Source organism: Amphibalanus amphitrite, unplaced genomic scaffold (assembly GCF_019059575.1).
Source record: "Amphibalanus amphitrite isolate SeventyFive unplaced genomic scaffold, NRLGWU_Aamphi_draft 000490F_arrow, whole genome shotgun sequence".
NCBI lineage: Eukaryota > Metazoa > Arthropoda > Thecostraca > Balanomorpha > Balanidae > Amphibalanus > Amphibalanus amphitrite.
In genome coordinates, this window is record NW_024881984.1 from 206,170 (window position 1) to 228,234 (window position 22,065).

General features: G+C 53.1%; 1 protein-coding gene across 7 annotated transcripts in view; it reads left to right on the plus strand.

Annotated features, from left to right (window-relative positions):
- The window catches only part of LOC122392542 (NAD(+) hydrolase sarm1-like), a 60,524-nt gene that overhangs the window by 19,670 nt on the left and 18,789 nt on the right, over positions 1–22,065 (plus strand). For 4 of the 7 annotated variants that reach the window (XR_006258537.1, XM_043387510.1, XM_043387512.1 and 1 more), the window contains exons 2-3: positions 18,089–18,220; positions 18,667–19,440. Coding sequence is in view for 5 of the 7 variants with exons in the window: in XM_043387510.1 (XP_043243445.1) it covers positions 18,089–18,220; positions 18,667–19,440 (906 nt within the window). In the remaining 2 variants the exon portion in view is untranslated. Of the gene's footprint in view, positions 1–1,651; positions 2,363–13,201; positions 13,492–18,088; positions 18,221–18,666; positions 19,441–22,065 lie in introns of those variants that run through there. The other 3 variants (XM_043387513.1, XR_006258538.1, XM_043387511.1) reach the window with 3 other exon arrangements.

Sequence of the window (22,065 nt, forward strand, 5' to 3'; positions counted from 1 at the left end):
TTCTCATTTTTTTTTTGTTTGAAATTTTAACTGATACAACAAGCAATAGGGAAATTGACTGACTTTTTTATTTAGGTAGGCTGCTTATTTATGCATCTTCAATTGTTTAGGAGCATGGACAAACCATCATAGTGGAAGGCCTTCTTCCTTTCATCAAAACCGCATCCTTTATATTATATTTATAAATCGTCTGTCAAAACTTCATGCTCCCACGGTCCTGCACCACTGCGTCGTCTCGGCATCGTGCAGTGAACAGACAGTGATCCTGCATATATGCATGCAGAGTGCTGGTAACTATGTCTCTGTGCCAAAATGCACGGCGACGTGGAGCGGACGAAGCAGCGACAGCACAGCCGTGATTTGTAGTTCCTGCTTGGTTCTTGGTTCTGTTGTGCTTAGACCTGTGGTCTCTGAACGGTCGCTAGGTGTGTTCCTCCACCAGAAACCATTTTAAAAGTACCATGCCACATACAATTAGGGCTTTTGAGACAGGTTCGGCTATGACGGCTATACAGCTATGATAGGACGACATTTACTCACATACAGATACATTAACTACAACTTAAAGTGATCACAGCAATATCGCAACTAACAACTTATAATGTAACTGTTGCTGGGAGACAGAATGCAATTTCATCGTTAAATAGTTGCGCACGAGCACATAGCGACGTTCTGAAAGGTTCTGAATGTGGCAAAAGGTAAATCATCGTCATTGAATCGGTGAACATTGACTCGTCGTTGCCTGCAATGCACAGATGGCCTTATATAAAAACAGCGATATAGTTGGCCATTTGGTCAACCATCATGACGCAAAGGGAGCGCCAATTTCAGCTGTGTCTTGAGTCACATGAATCACTTACGAACTGTAACATTAAGCAAGTTATTAATGTTTAGATATGTATCTGCTCGTCGTAAATCCTTTGGGAACATACAAGTCCACTAGTGCTTTTTATGAATCAAAACGTTGCACTGGACATAATGTCATGAAACAGGTGCAGCCTGCTACAAAACACGTCCGTGATGATCTGTTGTAAATCATCTGATCGAACATATCAGTAAACAGATTGACAGGATGATGTGGGCAGTCGCGAGCCTTCCCGTGTGCCTGCACCAACACCGCACCATGCGTCACACACCTCTGTGTACCGGGGTACGAGACGGGCGGCGACTTTTTATGGTGCTCGTGCTCATGAACCGGTCTGGCAGCCGACAACGTGCGTCACGGGGCGTTGCATCATTTCTGTGAGAACATGGAAAGTTGCTGTTTTGAGCGCACGGTTCGCCTAGAATCTGGCACGCGGAGAGGGAATACTCGTGGCGCCCATATGCTCGATCTGTGGCTGGTTCTGAGGACCGGGATTGTCGGGAAGTCGCCTCCCGTTGTCGGAGAGCGGTGGTTTCGAGGACCCGCACCTGGCGGTGGCCCCGATCGCCGGGGGCCTCGTTCGCGGAGCCCAGTTGGCACGCTCGTCGGCGCCGCGGGCCGTCCCGTGGCGGTGCCAAATCGGCGCCGCGCGGCGACGAACCGTCGGCGCCGGCATCGGCGTGGCGCCGCCGCGTCATCGGGCCGGCGCGGTCGTCAGCCGACCACCGGCTCCGTGATTCACGCGTCCTCAGCGCCGGCCGAGGCCGTCACTCAGGTACTCCACCCAAAAACAGCCGGCGGCCGGCCGGTCGGGCGGCGTCCAGCGGCTGCCGAGAGGCGCGTCAGTCGCGGGTGCGCGCGTGCGAGCTGAACAGCGCCGGTCGTGTTGGCAGTCGCACGCACTCTGTGTCCCCGCTCAGCACCGCCAGTCATCAACGCCTCCAAGATTAGCGGCCGCCAACTGCGTCGATCCGTCGCCGGCGCCGCGGGTCTCCTCTCTCTGCGCTGACTCGGTCGGTCGGTTGGCCGACCGCTGCGCCTTGCCAGCGCCCACAGCGTGGCTGGCTCGCGCCACCGAGGGCGCCCGGGCCGCCGCCGGCGCCGGCAGTCAGTCGCCGTCCCGCCGCGCCGCTCGGTGCCGCCGCCCGCCGCGTGTGCGCCGCTCCAGCCGCACTGCGCGTGGACGAGACTGGGTCAGGAGCTGCAGGGAGCACGCCGGATCCGCCCTCTCTAGCGGTCCCCGGGGTGCGAGGAAACGCCCAGTGGTCAGTCGTCAGTGAGTCGCCGTGACGGGCGGACGTGGTGAGCGAGTGTGATAGAAAAGTGACTGCTACCGAGAGTTTGAAACTTCAACAAACAACTCGCGTTGGACTGAGGTGTCGCAGCGAAGCTGCCGTAGCTTGTGTCTGAGACTGAGGTGATCCAAACTCAGCCAAAATGCCGGAGATTGTTGAGATCATGGAGCCGCGCAATAACGCCATCCAGCTGCGACTCAAGGTGAGGCGGGAGATGTGGCGTGAGGCCGCACGGTGAGGTCGTCCGCTCCGCACTGCACCGGTTCGCCGGCTAATCCTAATGACGGGCGATAGAAATGAATGACCGCCAGACACGGAAGGGCGCGAGCTGCAGCGGCCACGCTGTTTGGCCAAACAACGGGGCCCGTTCAGAGTTTTCAGCTTGTTGCTATATTTGTAAAGTTTTCTGGTCATTCGTGCAGTTTTCTTTGTCAAGTTTTATAGTTGCTCCCACGCCTGCTTAAACAGGTTTGCTATTTGATTGCATTTTGACATGGTTACTTTGTTTGGGAAGGTGAACTCTCTGACCATATTTTGCTGTATTTACAGACCACCGAACCACGGAACCAAACACTGGGTACCGTTTCCTGGCCACAAAGCGTACATCGATCCTCTTTGCCAAACATGTCTGATTTCCTAGTCTTGTTCAAACATTTCCCTGAGCCGCCGCGACCATTGCTGGAGGCGGCATAACATAGCTGGACCATTGTTAGAGATTGCGTGATTGGGTCTCTCACGAGAGAGCTCTCCTGCTGCCACGGTAGTTGGTTGGTATGAGATGCACGCCTGATGCCACCCTCAGTTGCAATGGTCCTTGTATTAGACCGGCCGGTCTCTCACTCCAGCCGGGAGTCGGACTCGGACCTCACGTGACACTTCACTCCCGTTCGACCGGTCGCTCCCATGAAGGGCGCGCGACCCTGAACCAACGTGAGGGCACCGCCCTGCCCGCCCAGCCCGATTCGTCCGGTCCTTTCCTGCTCGATCCTGACTAGGCTCGTTCACACACGCATAGCTTTGGTTCCGAATCGGACCAATGACAGGCCGTTCGACGCTGCTCCTCCTTCGCTTGTCGCTCGGACGGCAATTTTAACGACCGATGTGAGAGCCGATATCATGATCTGACCCATCTAACACTGAAAGTCTAGCGCAATATTTTCTTGCACACCGAAAGCGATGTTCAACGGTGGGCCGTTCTCCCTATATCACTCCCTACGTCAGCCATACATCTCACGTGCTGTTTCCTTCCCATTCAACGCCCATCTCTTGCAGGCCTCTGACGGCTACGTGCTGCAACTCAGCTATAGCTTGGTCGGGTCATGATCGCAGATCATGTGCTATGTATAGCCACACCAAAGTCTCCCTGTCACAGCCTGGGCTCTAGAGTGATTTGTGTCCCGCCATAACCGCCCATCGCGTCCACATCGGTCTCAGCCTCATCAGGGGACATTTAGCACCGGTTCGGCGTCTTGTACCGCAATGAACATCACCATGTCTGTCGCCTCGCCTTTCTCGGTGACGAAACGAACAGGTGGACCTCAGCGTTGGCATCTACCGACGTACTTTCCCAGGCAAAACGGACAAACGAAGGAATGGGCGCATTGGTTTGTTCCTAAAGACGGAGAAACGGACGGACAGATGGATGGAAAACCCACGGACGGACGCACTGATAGACGGACGGACGAATGGATTGACGGCAGGGCGCCCGAAAAGACGGACGGACGGGATGGACGGATAGATGAACGGATGGACGGACAGATGGACATGTAGATATTCATGGAGGAGGAACGGTGCGTGGACTTGCAGTTCAGTGACCGGCGAGAAAAAGATGAATCAACAGTCGGGCCGACAGATTCAACCGACGAACGGGCCTGGGATGGACGAACCGACGCATGGACGGACTGACAGAAGGGCCGCGGACAGAGCCAGGGACGCCGTGATTCAGGACGGACGGACGGACGGCGGTGTGCGGGCGGGACGGTGATTTTTCTCTCGTCTGGGGGTCGTCGTGGCTTTGTTTGCGCACCGGACTGCAGCCAGGTGGGCGGATGACCTCGGCCCAGGCCCGGCGGCGGTGTGGCGGCGTCCGGCCTTTGTTCGGGGTTTATCTGAGGGACGCATCTGTGACATTAATGGGGCAGTGTGGCGGCACAGTGCGACGGATCTCATGGCGTGGGGAATCGGCAGCACTGCAAAACATGAGTCTTGGGGCGTGGCGACCGGCAACTTTGGGTTCCAGCCCGCTTGTGGCTATGTTGCGTCAAGCATGTCCTTTGGGGCCCAATGAATACAGTTCAGCATGCAACCTGAAGTATTCCACTGCTAGTTGTATCAAGGTCTTCATCTCACATCTGAAAATTTTGCATCAATACGGCCGCATGTGTCGTTCATTTTAAAATCATATTTTCTATATCTAATTCTTTAGTTAATGCACTTGTTAGCATTGTCGCGTCGACTGTCGGTCAGAATATGCATTTGGACAAAGCATGCATGACAGCGCTGCTTTAAAAACATTTGCAGCTTCTGCTATCCCAATGTTGCAGTCGCGCCACATCCAAACTGCACAATGTTAGCAAGTGGGGTTGACCGTTTTACGACACTTTGATCGATTTATGCGACTGGAGAATGAGTACCTATATTGTTTCCCTGTTCTGACACCGAAAAAGGGTTGACCTTTTGCACATACTCCATGCTGGTATGCGGCACTGCGGTTAACGCCGCCGCGTCCTTCGAAGGTCGTGGCTAGTGGCCCGTTGTGTCGGTTACATGTTATGCATGCCTGCTTGTAGCAGATAGGGGAGAGTGGGGCAAAGCGGCCACCCTAACGTTTCTAACGATGCCGACGCTTGATTTTTAAACTTGGAAAGATTCTTTCTATACCAATGTGATCCCTATTAAATTGTCTTTTATTCCAACTGCGTTTCATTTCCAAAGGCGTTCACATATGGGAGATATTGACAAAACTTTAAACCTATAGCATATTGGCCACTTTGCCCCATCCCTGAGGCAAAGCGGCCACTGGCGACTTCTCCAGTCCCGATATGAGAAACAGAATAGTTGCCTCATGCACGACTAGGGTATTTGATGGTGACAAGGTTTAAGGGAAGATGGATGTTTACTTTGTTATCTTCCCACCTATTGCTAAACAAAGAAAGAATTTTCTTGGAAAAACATTTAATTGCATAATTTGGTAACTCATGTAACCGAAAAGTGGCCAAGATGAATGCATGACGACACATTTGAATATAAATAATGTTTTTATCCAGATGGAAACAACTTATGGCCAATTGGGGGCTGGCCACTTTGCCCCGGCCGCTTTGCCCCGCGCATACCGTCCGAGACAAAAATAGTCCAGCTCAGCTATTAGTGGGGTAAAAAGCATTAAAATTGGTAGAAGGCATGTACGATAACCACGCAATGCATGGACAAAAACGCTTATAAAAAGTCTTAACGGTTATGGAATAAAATAACATTTAAAAATTGTAAACATAATTGGTAACCTGGCAAGAAATGCTTTTCCGTGTTTCACAGAACAATGGCGATGGGCCTGAAACCCCGGTCTGGCTCATTCGAACGACCGCAAAGAGAAGTATAATTGGAAATCATAAATTGGAACTGACGCCAGCTGTGGAGGGCTGAAACGATGGATGGCCGCTTTGCCCCGGGTGGCCGCTTTGCCCCACTCTCCCCTACTTTTACCGCTTTAACAAAGGCCGCCAGTTTATGCTCGACCATAGCTGTCGTGAGCGGGATGCCACACAAGTTGTGATTCTTCCTCCAGCGGAATGCACAAGCTCCATGCGCGTTTGAAGTTGTGACCGTTGAATCCCGATACGCATTGTTTGGGGAGGCATAAGCAGCTTTTATAGCTGTTTGAGTTATGCAACATGTTCAATGAAGTTCTGCTAGGCAACATGATTAATGACATGGAACGATCTGCAAAATCATGAGCGCTGTCAAGTCGGCTAAAATATGGCGTCTGTCCTGCTTCACATTCATCATATACCAACCTGCATCACTGAATGTCGATTTGGTGAAAGGTTTTGCAGGAATGAGACACACATGATTTTTATTATTACCTTTACATACTATGAATGTTTTTCTAAATGTTATCTGTAAATGTTTAATCGCAATTACAATGGTTGATTGTCGAGAGTCATGAATGGGACTCTTAAAGATCTTCTCATCAGTGCACTGATAAGTCACACTGCAGTGTGACAATGTCTTGCTACCAGATAATTGTCGTTATATTCTACGTTGATGGGTGTCGGATGATTTTGATAATGATACTCCTTCGCATCCTGGCCTCATCTACCACCGTCTCTTGTTGTCATCTCCACATTCGGCGTTTCTCCACACCTTCCTGCGTGTCTAGACACGAAATGTTGTCGTCATTCAGCTCTCCGACCTCTCGCCCGCGACTGGGGCGGCGGCGGCGGCGGCGGCGGCAGCGGAGGTCAGCGTCGCTGGCCGGCCGCCCGGGACCGGCGCCAACAGTCCAGAGAACGCCTGGGGGTCTGTCCAGCCGGGCCGCCGGCCGGTCGACCGGTCGGCGGCCCTGCGAAGGTCATGTGGCGACCGCGCGGCTCCCTGATGTCAAATCAGATTCAAACGGCGATTGGCGCTCGCTTGCCGTGCCGGTGCGTGGGCGAAGCTCGTTGTGGCGAGTGTCGAAATCAGCGGCGCGGTCCAGGCGCCTCAGCGGGGCACCCTCCATCCCGGCCAGGGCTGTTTGCTTTGGAGCCGTCGCGGCGTATCCGTTTCACGACCCCATTTTGTTTTCATTCAGATAAATCGGTCTGGAGATGTTTTCTGAGGGTATTTTGGTACCGTTATCAGGCTGTAGACGGGCGCTCCTCACCAGGTCACCGTCCCCGCGACATTCGTGCGGCGGGGTCGCGCCGGCCGCTGACGCCCTGCGGTTTCCTTTGTTGGTTGGCTCTCTGCAGGCCGGGGCGTTGCTCCGCGCAGCATCTCCTCGCGTCTGCCGTCTCTCATTGTCTCCGCTCGGACGGAGAGAGCGCGTGGGCGTGGTAGGCGGCGCCGGTGGGAAGCGCGAGCCGCTCAAGGCCGCCTTTTGTGCCGCTGCCGCGCCGCCCCTCGCCGCCCTGCGCCGTGTGCGCCGCGGTGTGTGGGGCTAAGACTTGTCGAGATGTTTTCATTGGGTACTGGATGTTGAATAATTACTAAACTCTTGCTTCGGTCACGACGTGAGAAAACTATGCAAAAACTAACTAAGCTAGCACGTATAATTGTTCAATAGAAATCAACATCGTGACAAAAGACTAGATTAGTAACCGCTAAATAATGAAAAGAGCGAAATACCTACCGCCTACCGCTTTCCGAATTCCATCGCCAGCGCGACAAGACCAGTCAGTTTAGGGACGCTTATCTCGACTCGCATCTGTGAGAAAACAGACTTCTCCCTACCGCAATAACCGTAAATCTGTCCTGAATTCCTGTCGCATTCCGCGGTGGCTCCGTCGGCACACACGGCCAACTCTGTGTCAACATAGAGCGTCTCGATAAGCCATTAGCCACCTCGGTATCTCAGCGTGCTTCCGGAGCATATCCGGAGGGTTTCCGCTGCCCCTGTTGATTCCGGTCAGCTTCAGAATGTCCGCTGAGCGTGACTCAATATCTGTCCCGTTGTGGTTACTCTTTGATCCACTTGTCACGCCTGACAGATATTCCCATCTGATGAACGGTCGGGGAATTCCTGATTTGTTCAGTTCGAGTGCCGGGAGCCGTCAGTGGCGTCGTCGCCCGATTTAGAGGCCAATCTCTTCTTTTAGCCGCCAATTAGCACTTCTCTGGGTCTGCTATCAGAGTGCCTCGCGTGACGAACACGACTAGGGGCCGTTTTTTGTTTGAAGAAGCCCGTCGCTGGTCTGGGGCGACTGGTACCGCCACGCTCGAACTGATCGGATCGCCTTTGTGTCTAGTGAAGGACTGCCTTCATCGGTGCCAAGCGATCCTGTGGGCTCCGTTGGCTGTCTCCTGTTCACGACGATCGTCTTCTCCCGGATACGGACCTCAGGTAGAACTCTCTTGCGTTCGATACGCTAGAAATTCTCAGGGCACATCGCCGAAATATAATTAATCACAAATGTATGCTAAATGGGAATATAAAATGGTTTTGAGGATCCAGAGAATATTCAGGGAGGGCAGCTCCACGCTGTTTTACTCATTTTACACCTAGAAAGTCGCGCAGCTCTAACCATCGCTGACATCTCCGGCGCTATACTCATCGATCAGGTCTAAGAGGTTCCGGTAACGTTCCCAAATCTTGCGTGGCCGTGTGACAGAAATGACGTCAATGATGGCTTCTCTGACGATGCGCCGGAGCCGGTGGCGTCCACAGCATCCACGGAATGACAAGCTCGTCACTGTGGGGCCGAAAGGCGACAACGATCTAAAACAACGGCTCGCGCTTGTGCGGTTACGTATATTTACAGCGAGGGCGCCGTCCAGTTTCCCGAATTAAGGACATGACCTGGTGTCATCGAACATGACGATGAGGTCATTTCACCGAAGTTTTATATGTGCTTAGAAGTTTGCTGAGATGAGCTAATGTCTAGAAAGATGCCCATTGCGCAGCATTCTCTCGGAAGAGTTTTAGTTCTGGGAAGTTTTAGCTTGCATCGAGTCATTGAGTGGGTCAACATGGTTGACAGTCGTTCTTAGTTCATCATGTTTTTTTTCGGTAAATTATAACAATTGATTGACTCTTCATATTATAATTACTGTGTACATTATTACCGCGTGCTGTTCATTTCTTTTTCGTTCGACTACTCTCAAGAATCCGCGGCCGCAAAAAAATGTACATCGAAGAAACGAAACGACCACATGAGATGCCACCGAAGAAAATCACGTGGAAGTACTTACATCTGCATACATGTTGCATCATATGCACCAAGTCACGTTAGTTGAATTACAAACCGTTTTTTTTTTCGGGATCACTAATTATATGACAATTGCAGAGCCGGACGTAGTTCGTTGAACACTGGTCCTATGATTGATTGGCGCTGTCAATCCCTGGCAAAGGGCTCTCTCCACGCATGATTAATCACCGTTGTTATCTGCCGATCGCGCGATAAAAGTCCCAATGACTCTAACCGCTTCCCCTGTCGCCCGAACATGAACTACCAGCTATGCAAACCGCACGGGGCTGCACTCTGCACAGTGCACAGTGTACTGGTAGTGCACAGTGCACACGTCTCGCGGGAAAATTCACAGGATGTATCTCGTGCACCTGGCGGGGACGGATGGGGCACCGACCGAGCTTCCTGGTTATCCGACTGGAATGCGAGGTCATGGAGGGGTAGGGCGGCGTTGGGGTGCAAGGGTGCTGGGGGGAGGGGGTGATGGTCCCATGGTAAAGAACCCCGCGCCCACTATGCATCAATCTGACAGCAGCTACAGTCACCTGCCGCTCAAACCTTCTGTCAGGAGCGAGCGCTGTGCACAGAACGGCCGAGTCTGGAGTATGGACCTGCCGACAAGCCGGGAAGTTCCAGGCCGACGGACGGATGTCGTCCGCTGAAAAACGCCAGCATACCTGTGATGCAACCGGAACGTTGACAGGAACTTCCTGACATGTGGACAGCGAGCTGGCGTGTTTTCCAGTTACACAGTTTGTCCGCGTCAGTGCAGGCTTGTTTACCAGCAGCGCTGGCGGAAGATTTGTCAAAATGACGATAATGGAAGTGCCTCAAACTGGGCGATAGTCCAAACGCGTAAGCGCGATCGATGATGATCAGATTGGATCTTTAATCTGATCTTTTGATTTTACGGCCGTCGCCAGGTGTCCAGCCCCCATCCTGTCGGACCTCCCGTCGCTAGGTCGTTCGGAGAGATGTTTATGGCGCTGGTAGCCACGGCAGGGGGCACGTCTTCCTCCCACGCACACTCTGCTGCTCTTGCCTCAGCTCTCGCTGCTGCTCTACCCTCGGCTCTCGCTGCGGATGCCGCCACTCTCCTCCACTGCCGCAGTCGCCCATCGAGAAGATTCGGGCTGCAGTTGATGTATCTGCGCGGTCTCCGCCCCCGTCCTGTAACCCGTCCCGACTGACTTGTTGTGACCCGCAGCACCAATGCGTCTCAGTGCAGCATTGGAGGCTGTAGCTCAGGCAGCGTCGCGGCCATTGCTGCATACGATTAGCGCCACGCAGACACCTACAGGGGCATTACCGAGATATTCCTAACGCGTTGATGACTACCTGAGGCGGGTGCGGTGTGAATTGTGATACTGTGGCGTCGCGGTGGGGAGGGCTGGCGGCGCGTCAGTCTGGACGTCGGCCAGAGTCCGAGTCAGTGCCAGACAGAGCCAAAATAGAGTCAAGCCGGGCGAAGGGTGAACAGAGGAGGCCACAGTCCGGCTCAAAATTAGCCGTCACTACCGCGAAACAGGGCCAGCTTGCCAGACATCAAAGCTGACAGCGGAGTCAGGATTTTACCTCGTTCCCGCCGAGTCATTCGGGTGCAGAGGCGGGCCCAAATTTGTTCCCGGACTCCGACGAGCGCTCGTTACAGAGTCAGCGGCTCAAGGTCATCGCCATGCCGGCGCCGACTCGCTCCCGACTGGGCGCCAGCCCGCATTGCTGCGGAGTCAAGCCGAGTCGGGCCGAGTCGGCGACCAAGGTCGCGGTCTGACGCCTGCCCAGGCCGTCGTGTGCAGACGGGAGCGGCTGGGGCCCGACTCGAGTCGCCCCCCTCCCCTCCCTCCCTCCCTCCCCCCCCCTCGGCGGCGGGCCGAGTCGCCGAGCGGCCGGCCCGGGGTCGTTTGGACGCGTGGGCGGGAAGGTCGCACGGAGTCGACCACCGCGCCGGCCCGGCCCGGCGGTCGTCCGTCACAGGTCGGCAACAGCTCCGTCAGTTGACACCGTGCACGATGCTGTGATATGGTGACCACCGGGGCCCAACAGTGTCTTTTACCCTGGCTGTCACAACTCACCAAAGTGAGCGCCGAACCAAACATGGGACAAACATGACACCCAACTCGCACCTAAAAGGAAAATACTATCGATGGCATCTTTCTGTGTTTGCTTTCCGACCGATTCCCTGTTCAGTACGACAGGGACCCTACGTGGCTAATGCAACACCACCCAAATTGACGTACTCGTATTTCGTAAGTACTTACCTACATACAGGGTGGAAAGAAAAATATGTTTTGATTTTAACAGCCCGTGACATCAAAGCGAGTAGTAATAGCTCAAAATGAATTAGTGCATTTGAATCACCTTTTCTGGAAGTTTTATACCTGGTGTCATTCACCTACCTACTTTACTGGCTTCCCACGGACATTCGCATTCTCTGATTAGTGTTCCCTTGTTTCACGGCCACCACATCTCACTTTACAACAATACTCAATGAAATATACGGAAGCTCTCGTCCGTCAAACCATTTAAACCATTTTGCCACATAATTGGTCACAGACTGTCGCCCACGTCGCGACACTGAGACGTCTCAAACGGCCTGGCGCATTTCTCTTCCTCTCAAACGACACCGTTTAGCCCTCATATGCCACCTGTTGTCACCCGAAACGATCCTTTCTGGACCGCGATGGGGGGCAGCGAACCGTACGTGGCCTCCAACGGGCCACCTGCCGACCGTCGAATGAGAGACCGACTTTTCTCTCGGCTATCGTCCTCAATCTGGTCATGAGTCACCCCTGGCCCGGGCCGCCAGACGCCGCTTGGCTCGGCTCGTCTGGCCGGGGCCGGCACGGCTCGTTTGGGTTCAGTCTGGCCCCGCGCCGGCCCAATCCCGACAGTCCTGGCTTGGTGTGGTTGGCAGCTCGGACCGGCACCATCTTTTATGGGACAGGCGTTGCATAGAGACGGTTGCGAGTGAAACTCCAAATCGAGTTTGGACGTCGGCGGCCGGTGATGAGATGACGGGGCGATACCGGTCCCGGACAGGTGTTTGAGATGGTTCGTCGATGGCGTCATCGCTCCGACGCCCCATGAGTCATTTCCTGCGTCACTTGTATCGTGTGCTACCCCGACACCGGCACTAAACCGACGCTCGGTGGCTCATGAGCGACGGCCAATGTTCAAATCCTTCCGTTGTAGCTTCCGCAGGAAGTTGCGCCATGGCGGACTTCGAAGGTGGTGGCACGCGTCGGCTGTCGTGACGTCACGGTGTGTGTGTTCTGACATCACCGCGGTGACATCATGTCTTGTTGGCATACCTGGCGGCTCGGCCGCATTCTCTGAATCACCGAGCAGATGAATCAGAGTTCACTTCCGCCATCTCGAGAGAAGCTCTTATCACACGCCTGGTTCTCTCGCCATCCTGCAGGATGTCGCTACGATAAATATAGGGACTAGGGTGAATGTAGTGTTGTAATAACCAGAGGATGTTGCACGGCAGAATTATCCCGCGTGTAGGCTTATTTCCTGCAACGCTTTATTTCTGGATTTCTCTCAGGAACACCTATGACACAATCACAGCTCTGTGAGGTTGTGGAAACCCCAAGTTACTTACTACCACATGCTACTTCTAGTTAGTGCTTGGCATCGAATTTCGATCGGTAATCTCTGCAGCGACGCTCTCCGCATGACCTCTTCTCTGCTGCAGAAGTCAGTGACCTGCAAGCTGTCAGATACGGCGGGGGCGTGTCCTGATGGATTCTCGGTGGGCAGACCGCCTCCGCTCCTCCACCCTTCCGCTGCTCTCTCTTCTCTCCTCCCTCTTCCTCCACCCTCCGCCCATGCACTGTCATTGACATTGATTGAACTCAATCATCCGGAAGTGACTCGCGTAAAATTAGACGTGCGAATGGATTTACACAACGATTACATCATGTAACTGGCTGTCGATGGCTGTCGGGTAAAGGGCGCGAGGTGTGTGTAATTCGACCCGCCCCGCCCCCTCTCTCTCTCTCTCTCTCTCTCGAGGGTTCGCATTACGTTCGTCAAGTGCGACCGCGAGGTGCCGCTTACCACCGGACGTAGGGACGGGGAGGCAGGGAGAGGGGGCAGCGGGGCCGATAACGCGACCGCGTGGCCGCGGGCGGCGGTCGGTCGACAGTTTCTCGCCCACTGCAGTGCGCGCCGTGTGTGTCGTGACCTAGCCATGCAGGCAGACCTCATGTCGCCGCTGCAGGCGGCCATCCCCAGCTTTGACTTTCTGGGGGGCTCGGACGCCTGTCTGACGTTGCCCTGCCAGCGGCCGGCTCGGCCGGGCAGACTGAGACCGCCGCTCACCAAGCGACTCAGTGGCTCGCTCGATTCCATCATGACGTCGATCAAGATGGAGCTGCGTATGGATGTCACCGCGCTCAGCGTCAGGCAGCACAGCTTCAACAACCTCGCCGCGGAAACGGTACAGGACTGGGGGCCGCGGGACGGTGGGTTTTTCGAGCCTCCGGGGCCGCGCTGTGGCGTGCGCTGCAGAAGCTGCTCGGTGTTGTGGCTCGTCAAATCGGCTTATAGGTGAAAACTGAACTGTAGCCGAGGCCCATTGTTGCTGGTTGTATTTTTTCAGCTTGGAAATTCACCGTTGTTGCGTGCTGTTTTTGTCTCGTAATTAATGGATTGGGCTTTGCAAGAGTTGTTACCTGAAAGAAATGCGGATGCAGCATGCAAGTGATCACTTCGTAAATGGCTTTCAGCATTTTACAGTCCTTCAGCTATTTTTCGGTGGTCGCTGTCTCGATTTTTGTAGGCATGCCGTATAGCTGAGTGCAGTTAATCCGGCTCCAAGTATACCTAATCCTCCTGTTGCCACTCGCCACTGCTACTGCCTTCCGATAACGGCTAAGCTCCTTCTTTTCTGCCTGCGCTGTCGCTCTCCATCAGACTGAATGCTGGAGAGTCGACCTCCACTCCCGGCCCATCGTATTAAGTGAACCGAGGATGACACGGTGCCACACGAGCTCGAACGTGTTCAATGTAAGCCTGGATAAGTTGAACGAAATTACAGCCGTGTTACATGCCGTTTCACTTTCTTCTTGCACTTGGTATCCACCGTTGCTATGAATTTCAATCCGAAGTCCGAACACTTCTTGCCATGCCCTATAAATTCAATCAACTATAAGTTCAAGCCTATTGTCGGATGAAAACTGAATTCACTCGCATCCTTCTATGCATTTCATCTTGCTGGCACATCACGGCTGATGTTTGAAAGAGTGAAGACTGTGTGCGTGTGGTACCTGTCCCACTCTCACCAAGTAATACCGAACGACTGGTCGGAATCACTCAGTGGCTCATCGAGATCGGTTATCAGGAACCGCCCATTCCCGAATGATCTCAAAATCTCCAGCTCACAATCATCCCGAGTCCACCGTTCTCCACGATCATCATGATCTTCCTAATCTTCCCTACCCTTATCTCCAACCTGATTGCCGGCTGATACGAGATAGCTTCTCCAGCTCGTCGTAGCTTGTGGGTATTGCCAGTTCAATCAAACCATTCACAACAGACTGACACTGCAGTTAAAGCTCACCCAACCACCCGAACCTGATCGAGCCCGATCGAACCCGGCCACCTCGACCACAGCGCTCGTCAGGCCCCGATCGCCCGAGCTGGGACCACGCCCGACCGTGGGCGTAGCCTGATGAATGGGACAGATGGGAGCGCTGATAGGGGGCGTGTCACCTTCGTACGCTGTGGGAGATACGCGGAGACCGCACGAACCGTCCAACCAGTCACGGCATCGATAAAACGGGAATAATGATTTAGATTTGAGGCACTTGCATATAAGATGGGGAAATTTTGGAGTTTGCTTAGGCAGTACTGTGTTCATGAGCATTTAATCGGGTGTATTGTGTGTGGTGTTGACCCTCGTTCCTCATAGCTGTGTATATTCACACGTGACTCGTGGACAAACACCCTGGTTTCATAACACAGCTGAGCACAGTGCTCTGTGACATAACAAAACCTCTCTGACACTTGTTAGCTTTACGTGGCATCAACACAAACGGAGCCGTGATGTTAAACAAACACTGGCGTGAGGCGTCAGCTGGTAGCGTGCGGGTCAGGAAAGCAGAGCGCCTGTGGGCAGACCAGGCCCGGCGCTTTTTACATCGCGGTTGGCGACCGCACTCCGCCCCCAGCGGTCAAACTTGGTGACCTTGAGTCGCCTGGCAACACGGCTCTCCTGGCAACCAAACGACCCAGCCTAAGTCGTTTATTAGCCAAATATAGCCCGTGGCAGGGCCAGCGACCTGGCCGACTCTGGGTGCGTATCTCGCGTGGGCTTCATGATTCATGAATGACATCGAATCTGCAATGCATCCAGTATTCACGCTCGTTAAATTTCTTGCAATAGTCATGGCATGGTTATTCTGTGATGATTTCTGCCAGATAAGAATTTGTTTCATTGAGTAATACGCTGCTGTGGATCGGAGTGGGTTCACTAATTTCTGTCATATAAACTGTTTTTATGGGAGACAGACACTCCCCATGCAGACTGCAGTTTCGGGAACGGAAGTTACCCGGCATGTTCTCTGATGCCAAGCCCAGCTCATGTAGTCTGCCATGCGTCGTTGTCTGTACCGGTCGCAGCTGTATGTGCGAGTGTGGGGGGGGGGGGAGTACATACGTGACACGCCCGTGCATTATGCAGCTGGTGCCGTGAAACCGGACGTACAGCGCCACGCTGACAGGTGGCCCCCGCATACGCGGGTTTAGTCAGTCCGTGGCGACTGGCGGGTGGCGATTCACCAAAATGGTGTTTTGTGTATTTATTTGTGTTTCGTAAGAACTTTATAAGAAATGGAAGACGTAAGCAGCCTTGTGCAGAAGTTTACCATTTAAAAGATCAATCTCTTACGAGTTTGCAGGTGATACCTATCGACGCAGCCATGCCGCGATGATTTAGGTTTTTGTCCATAGATGGCGTTAGCCAATGACGCCTGAGGTTATGCTGTGCCGCACATCACATACAATGCGGGGCACGCCCAGCGTCAATATTTATTTATGAAGGGGAGGGAGAAGAAGAACGTAAGTGCATAACGTTATCTTGTTACACTGATTATTCCTCTTTCCAAGCTTGTTCTGCAGAATCTCAAATTTTGGCATTGAGTGTTGTTGATCATGGGCGGCGGAACGGGGAGGGCACCGGGGCACCGTGCCCCCTTGATTTGGACATTTTAACATTAGCCCTATGGGCGTTGCATGGAAAGAATGGGACCAAAAGTCGGCAGTGCCCCCCCCCCTTAATTGAAGGTGTTCCGCCGCTACTGTTGTTGATGGATCAACAAGATTGGTCTATGGAAAAAAGCACTGCCTACCTTAAATTGTTTGTCGAATCTTCATCAACCAGCCCAGGCGAAATACCAATCGCATTCCTGTGCTATCACATGCCAAACTCCTCACTGATAGGTTTCGTCAACATCGCTGCTCGTTTGTTGCTATCTGAATGTCCACTGCCCCCCCCCCCCCCCACACCTTCCTCCTGCCGAAATCAGCCGCACCCGGATACCATACGATCAGCTCTGCAGTGCATGCGGCAATCTGCATCGCGTGCTTAGCGGGCTTAACTCGTAACCCTTTGATGGCTATTTGCCGAGACAGGAGCGCCACCGATAGGTGGTCAGCACGACCATGGCTGGGGCGAAGTGAACAGAGTTATTTTTATTTATTTCTGTGCATCTTGGTTTTACGATGAGCAGCAAGAGTATTTTTATCCATCTCGTTCTTTTCTCGCTACTCGTTTTCTTCCCCAGTCGTCCTCTCTCTCTCTCTCTCTCTCTCTCTCTCTCTCTCTCTCTCTCTCTCTCTCTCTCTCTCTCTCTCTCTCTCTCTCTCTCTCTCTCTCTCTTTCTCTCTCTCTCTCTCTCTCTCTCTCTCTCTCTCTCTCTCTCTCTCTCTCTCTCTCTCTCTCTCTCTCTCTCTCTCTCTCTCTCTCTCTCTCATTTCTTTCCACCACCTCTCCTTTCCCCATTTCTTTCTTCTGGTAACTTATTTACCTCATCTCTGGCCGTATCCCTACAACACAGGTCCCAGACGAGTTTTGTCTCTCGCTCTCCTCTGTCTCGTGCGCCGACTCCCATCCGGGTCGGAGGCTGCGGTGACCCCGCCGCCGGCAGTTTGGTGGAGTCGCCTCCACGCCGCGTGGGCAGAGGAGATGCGTCGCCTCCCGCCCGGTCCCGGCTCTGTCCGGCCCAGACAGGCCGCTTTTGGAGTAGGACGCAGCACGCGGCCGCCGACGCGGTCTCGGGTCTGGGGCTGGTTTCCGGTGCAGTGGTACTGAAAAGACAGGTCTAAGTACGCTGCGTCTGAGGTCTGTGGTATTTGGGATAGTGCATGATGTTATCTCCTACTACAGGCTAGGTCGGATCATGGTGATCTTCTTCGGTTTATTTTCAAACTTTTTGTTTTAACTTTATAACTTTTGCGCCTTACTGAGCTGCGTTCGGCGAACTGTCGTGGTTTTGTCGGGGCTCGGACCATCGCAGTCTGCCGGGCGCCACGGCACGACGCAGATGTCAATCTTCCGAGTGTGACCGCTGCTTCCGCTCAGAACCGTGTAGGCCGGGCAGAGGCTGTACGGTGAATGCGTGGCCCTCGCAGAGGCTACAAATGATAAATGTTGGACTGGGTTCGTGCGCAACGTCTGATTTCTAGGCCCTCGTTGGCCTAAAAAAGACGTTGAAACCTTGAGGTGCTCTCAAAACAATTTTTCTAGAACGTGTCGAGTTACCGTACCGGTTGCAGTTATGGTCCTCCAGTGACATTAGTGGTCGTTACTTGACAGCTGACATCCTCGTTTTATTAGAAGCAATATATTCACTAACTTGACTTGTTTTCTTTGTAGGTAATGCGCATTGCGTAAACCTACAGCGTGCGAAGTAAAATTGATTTTCATTGTTTTCCCTTATTCAACTCTGTATTTCCACGGGCTCAATATTTACCTGAACTACGTGGTTAGTTTGCACTGAACCCCGCTTAACCTTTTGTATTTTCTACCGTTTCAGATGCCTGACACGCAGTCTGAGCCCGCGGTGGCCCTACCAGAGTCGCCCAAAAATGGGGTCTTCAGTCCCGGCGGGAAGGGCAGCCAAATCTCCAAATTCACCATCACCGCCGACCCCTTATCCAGCTCACAGGTGGGTGCACAGTGGGAGAGATGTAGTTGCTACAGTTCTTTGTCAAATAATTTTAGACGTTTTGGAATGTAGACGTTATTACTTATTACGGTATACAGTGTTAACTTACTATTAAGTTTTAATTGAAATGTGAGCCAATGAACATGTCAATTTGTTTCTTCGAAAAAGTGTCTGAAGTATTTTTATATTTAAATAAACAGAAGCACTGTTGAGCAGATTTGAAGGTAATTATCATTAAATGTTGAATTGGTTAAGCGGAGCGATTCAGTGCTTTTCATCTTCTGAAAAAACACTCTTAATAAAACGGTTAATGTAACGGCCACAACTTTCAACCAACATGATTACTTGAAATCTCCTGTCATAGTCAGAACCATGACTTACCATAACCAGTTATCGTAGCTACTACATTCATGAGAGGCTGTTAATCTCGCCTCTACCCTTCCCAGGTCACAAGCGCCAACAACTCATCGACTCGTTTCGCTGCGAAGCGCTCTCAGCTGATGTCCCGTCAGCTGTCGAGCTCCACCAGCACGAGCTCCAGCAGCGCCGAGCAGCGTCAGGCGTCTCACGACTCCTCCGAGCGGGTGACCGCCTCCTCCTCACAATCCGAGCTGCAGAACTTCAACCACCGCAAGGTGTCGCAGACGCAGATCGGCGGCAGCTCCAACGGCCTCTCCTCGTCGGCAGTGACGTGCGTCACGGCCAGCACCGCCAGCACCAGCTCCCGCGCCGTCAGCAGCGCGCTCAGCTCCCAATCCACCCTCACGTCCACGGCTGGCGTCAGGGAGGTTCAGGCGGGCGCCGCCAGGGCGGCGCTACAGTCGCAGGCCTCGGCCGCCTCGTTTGCCTCGGCCGCCAATGCGCGGCAGCTCGCTAAGAGCTTTGATTCGCTCAAAAGCATGTCCATGGATAAGCTGAAGGACTCGCTATCCATGGAGAAGTTGGATGATCGAGACCTACTCAACATCGACCTGGGCAGTGAGGGTGGCTCCCGCGACCCGAACGTTCAGGTTTTCGAGCAGAAACAATCCTACTCCACCTCAAACAAGAAGTTGGTGACGAATGACTTCAGTGCCGAGGAGGCGACGGCCAACAGTGAGCAGATGACGCACCTGCAGGAGGGCGACACCTCCTACCGGGAGAACAAGGCCAGCTCCGACATGAGGGCCAAGCTGGAGATGAACGGCATCACCGCCGAGAAGGGGCTCTCCACACGACAGGTAAGCACGGCCATAGCTATCTAATAGTGTTATTGTGCAGTAAACCTATAGATATATAAGGTAAGATATCATCCATATAAAATCTCAATCGGCAAGACAACGACAGGAAATCGTAGCTCTTTTGATTTATGGTAGTCCAGTGGCTTTGGTCTTGCGGACTGCGGTTGGGGATATCTTTTTCTATGCGATTTGTGCCACTGCAAGTGAGGAATATTCCGTGTCTGGCAATGCAGCCAACAGAAGCACTTAATAAGGGCTAATGGATGAAAAAATATTGCCACTTTGCAAAGAAAACGAATGGTCCCGCAATGCTACTCATGAGAACGGTACTGTACCATTGTCCGAAGAACGTTGTTCTTTGCTGTAACGGTCACACCAGTAGCACGCATCAAATGCACTGACCTGCTTACGGTAAACCATACCAAAGAAAACACAACGATGAAAAGTAAACATCGTCATCTTCAAACAATTATACAATTGCAATGTAGAATTGCTTATGTAAGCGATGTTAGATTCTGTTCTTTATTGAAGCGGTACGAAAACTCTTGCCTTTGATATCTGGCAGAAGCTCAGGGACATCAAACATCAATACCCCCGAACAGCTAATTTACACCTGATACACTATCATCGCTGTGATACAAGCGCTGCTGACAGCGGTGTGTCCAGCCCAGGAAAAAACGGTTCAGGAAAGGTCGCCCGCCGGTAATGGTAACGGTACAGCGGCATGCTCCTCGCGCACGTCTTCTCAATGCCACACGTGTGCTGATGTTGAAGGTCGCAGCGGTGCTACAAGAGGAGGGGGGGGGGCTGGAGAGAGAGGTACGGGTTACACGTGGGGTAAACTGGCGTCTATTACTTGGAGATGGTAGTGGTCCTAATGTGGCATTGTAATCAAAATTGTCCTACAGGTGATGCATGGATGTGCTATCGACACTGAGAGAAAGGCAGACTAGACACCATGCTGTATAGGAAGACGTACCATCGTTGTTAGTAGCTGGAATACCGTTCGAGATTGCGGAGCTTATTCGAATCTGACGTGCCTGCACTCCCGCTAAATGATTTTTATCCGCCCTAATCTCCTGAACGAACCACGAATCGTACTCGGCATACGGATTTACAGTTAATGATCTTATGTCATTGTCTTTTAGCTTTACACCGTATGACGTATCCTTATGAACTTGTGTTAACCAGTTAGCTCTTGAAGCGTTAGAACATACCTTTTCACATGATAGTTTGCTGTTTGTCAAAATTTTGATTTCATTTGCTAAGCTTTTTTAAAGATAACTGGATCACATATAAAAATTGATGTTAGAAATGCATTGGCTGCTACTATTGCGCTTAGTTCTATACCAGGCCTCAAGGCGTATATCTGGCTCAGTTTTGATCAAGTGTCTCTAGGCCTTGAGAGCTGCCTGTAATTCTGAAGAAGCACCAGTTTTATGTCTGAACGACGCGCCACAAACTGAAGCGTCTACAATTACATCTCATAGACAGAACTCGGTTGAACTTCAGGCGATAGAGATGCTGCTGTAGCTAGCGAGATTAAATCTATCGCTGCCCTGCACCTGAGCCGATATGACCCGTGCTGACCCGCTGTGACCCGTGCTGACCTGACGCGGTCACCGGTCGGGCGTTGGCCGCTCGCCGGTCCGGCGGATGGTGTGGCGGTGGCCGCGCCGGCGTCGGAATCGATACGCGACGGCGCCGACGTTCCTCCGACCAGCAGTGTGGTGCCGGGGCCCGCGGCGCCGAGCCGGGTCGGGCCGGGTCGCGCGCTCTCGGCTGGGTGCATGTTCGGTCCGGGCAGTCCTCTGCGTGTACTGGGCGGTCGCCTGCGAGGGGCCCGCCGTGCCCTCAGCGGGGATCGTCTCACAGGAGTGAAGCCGACGGCGGCGGAGGAGACCCCGAGGGCGGGAGAGGGCGGAGAGAGCGAGGTGAGGCCGAGGGAGAGAGCGAGGGGAGGTCAAGTGACGGGGCGCAGGGAGTGGTAGATCGGCTGTAGCGGTCGGCCGCTGCGGTGACGTGAAGATGTCTCTAGAAACCTCCAGAATGCGCGGTACGCCAATAGGGAAGCGACTGTGGTCTGCAAATCTGGCGAGCAGCGGGTAATGGGCAGTTTTTGCGCTGCGGCATGTCCCAGCCTCTCCCAGCGATGACCACACCGGCTGGTAGGAATTTGAGGAAACGGGTTAATTGGATGACATACATTGCGACAAAAAACGTCTCCATATTACCATGTGTTATCAGTAACCTTGTGACTCGGGCTACATTTTTATCCGCGCAGTGATTTGAGATCTTTAGATCATTCTTCCAACGGCTATAACCGGTTAAATGACGTGGCCTTACGCGGGCTTAGCCACCGTATCGTCTCATTGCGGTTAGGCCATTTACCTAATCAGCGACGACAAGTACGCGGCGGCATGAAATGTTTTGTTACGGGCAGCGCATCCACTTTACCACTCGGTATGGTTTACGACGGTAGGGGCGATGCGTGGGCGACCGTCTTTACGGCGTGACCTCGACAGTGTGCGGCGGCGCTCCAGCGCGAGCTGCACAGCCGGATCCGCGGCCGTGGTGCATAATTAACGTTCCCTTCTGTCCGCCCCACACCGTAACCGGTAACAA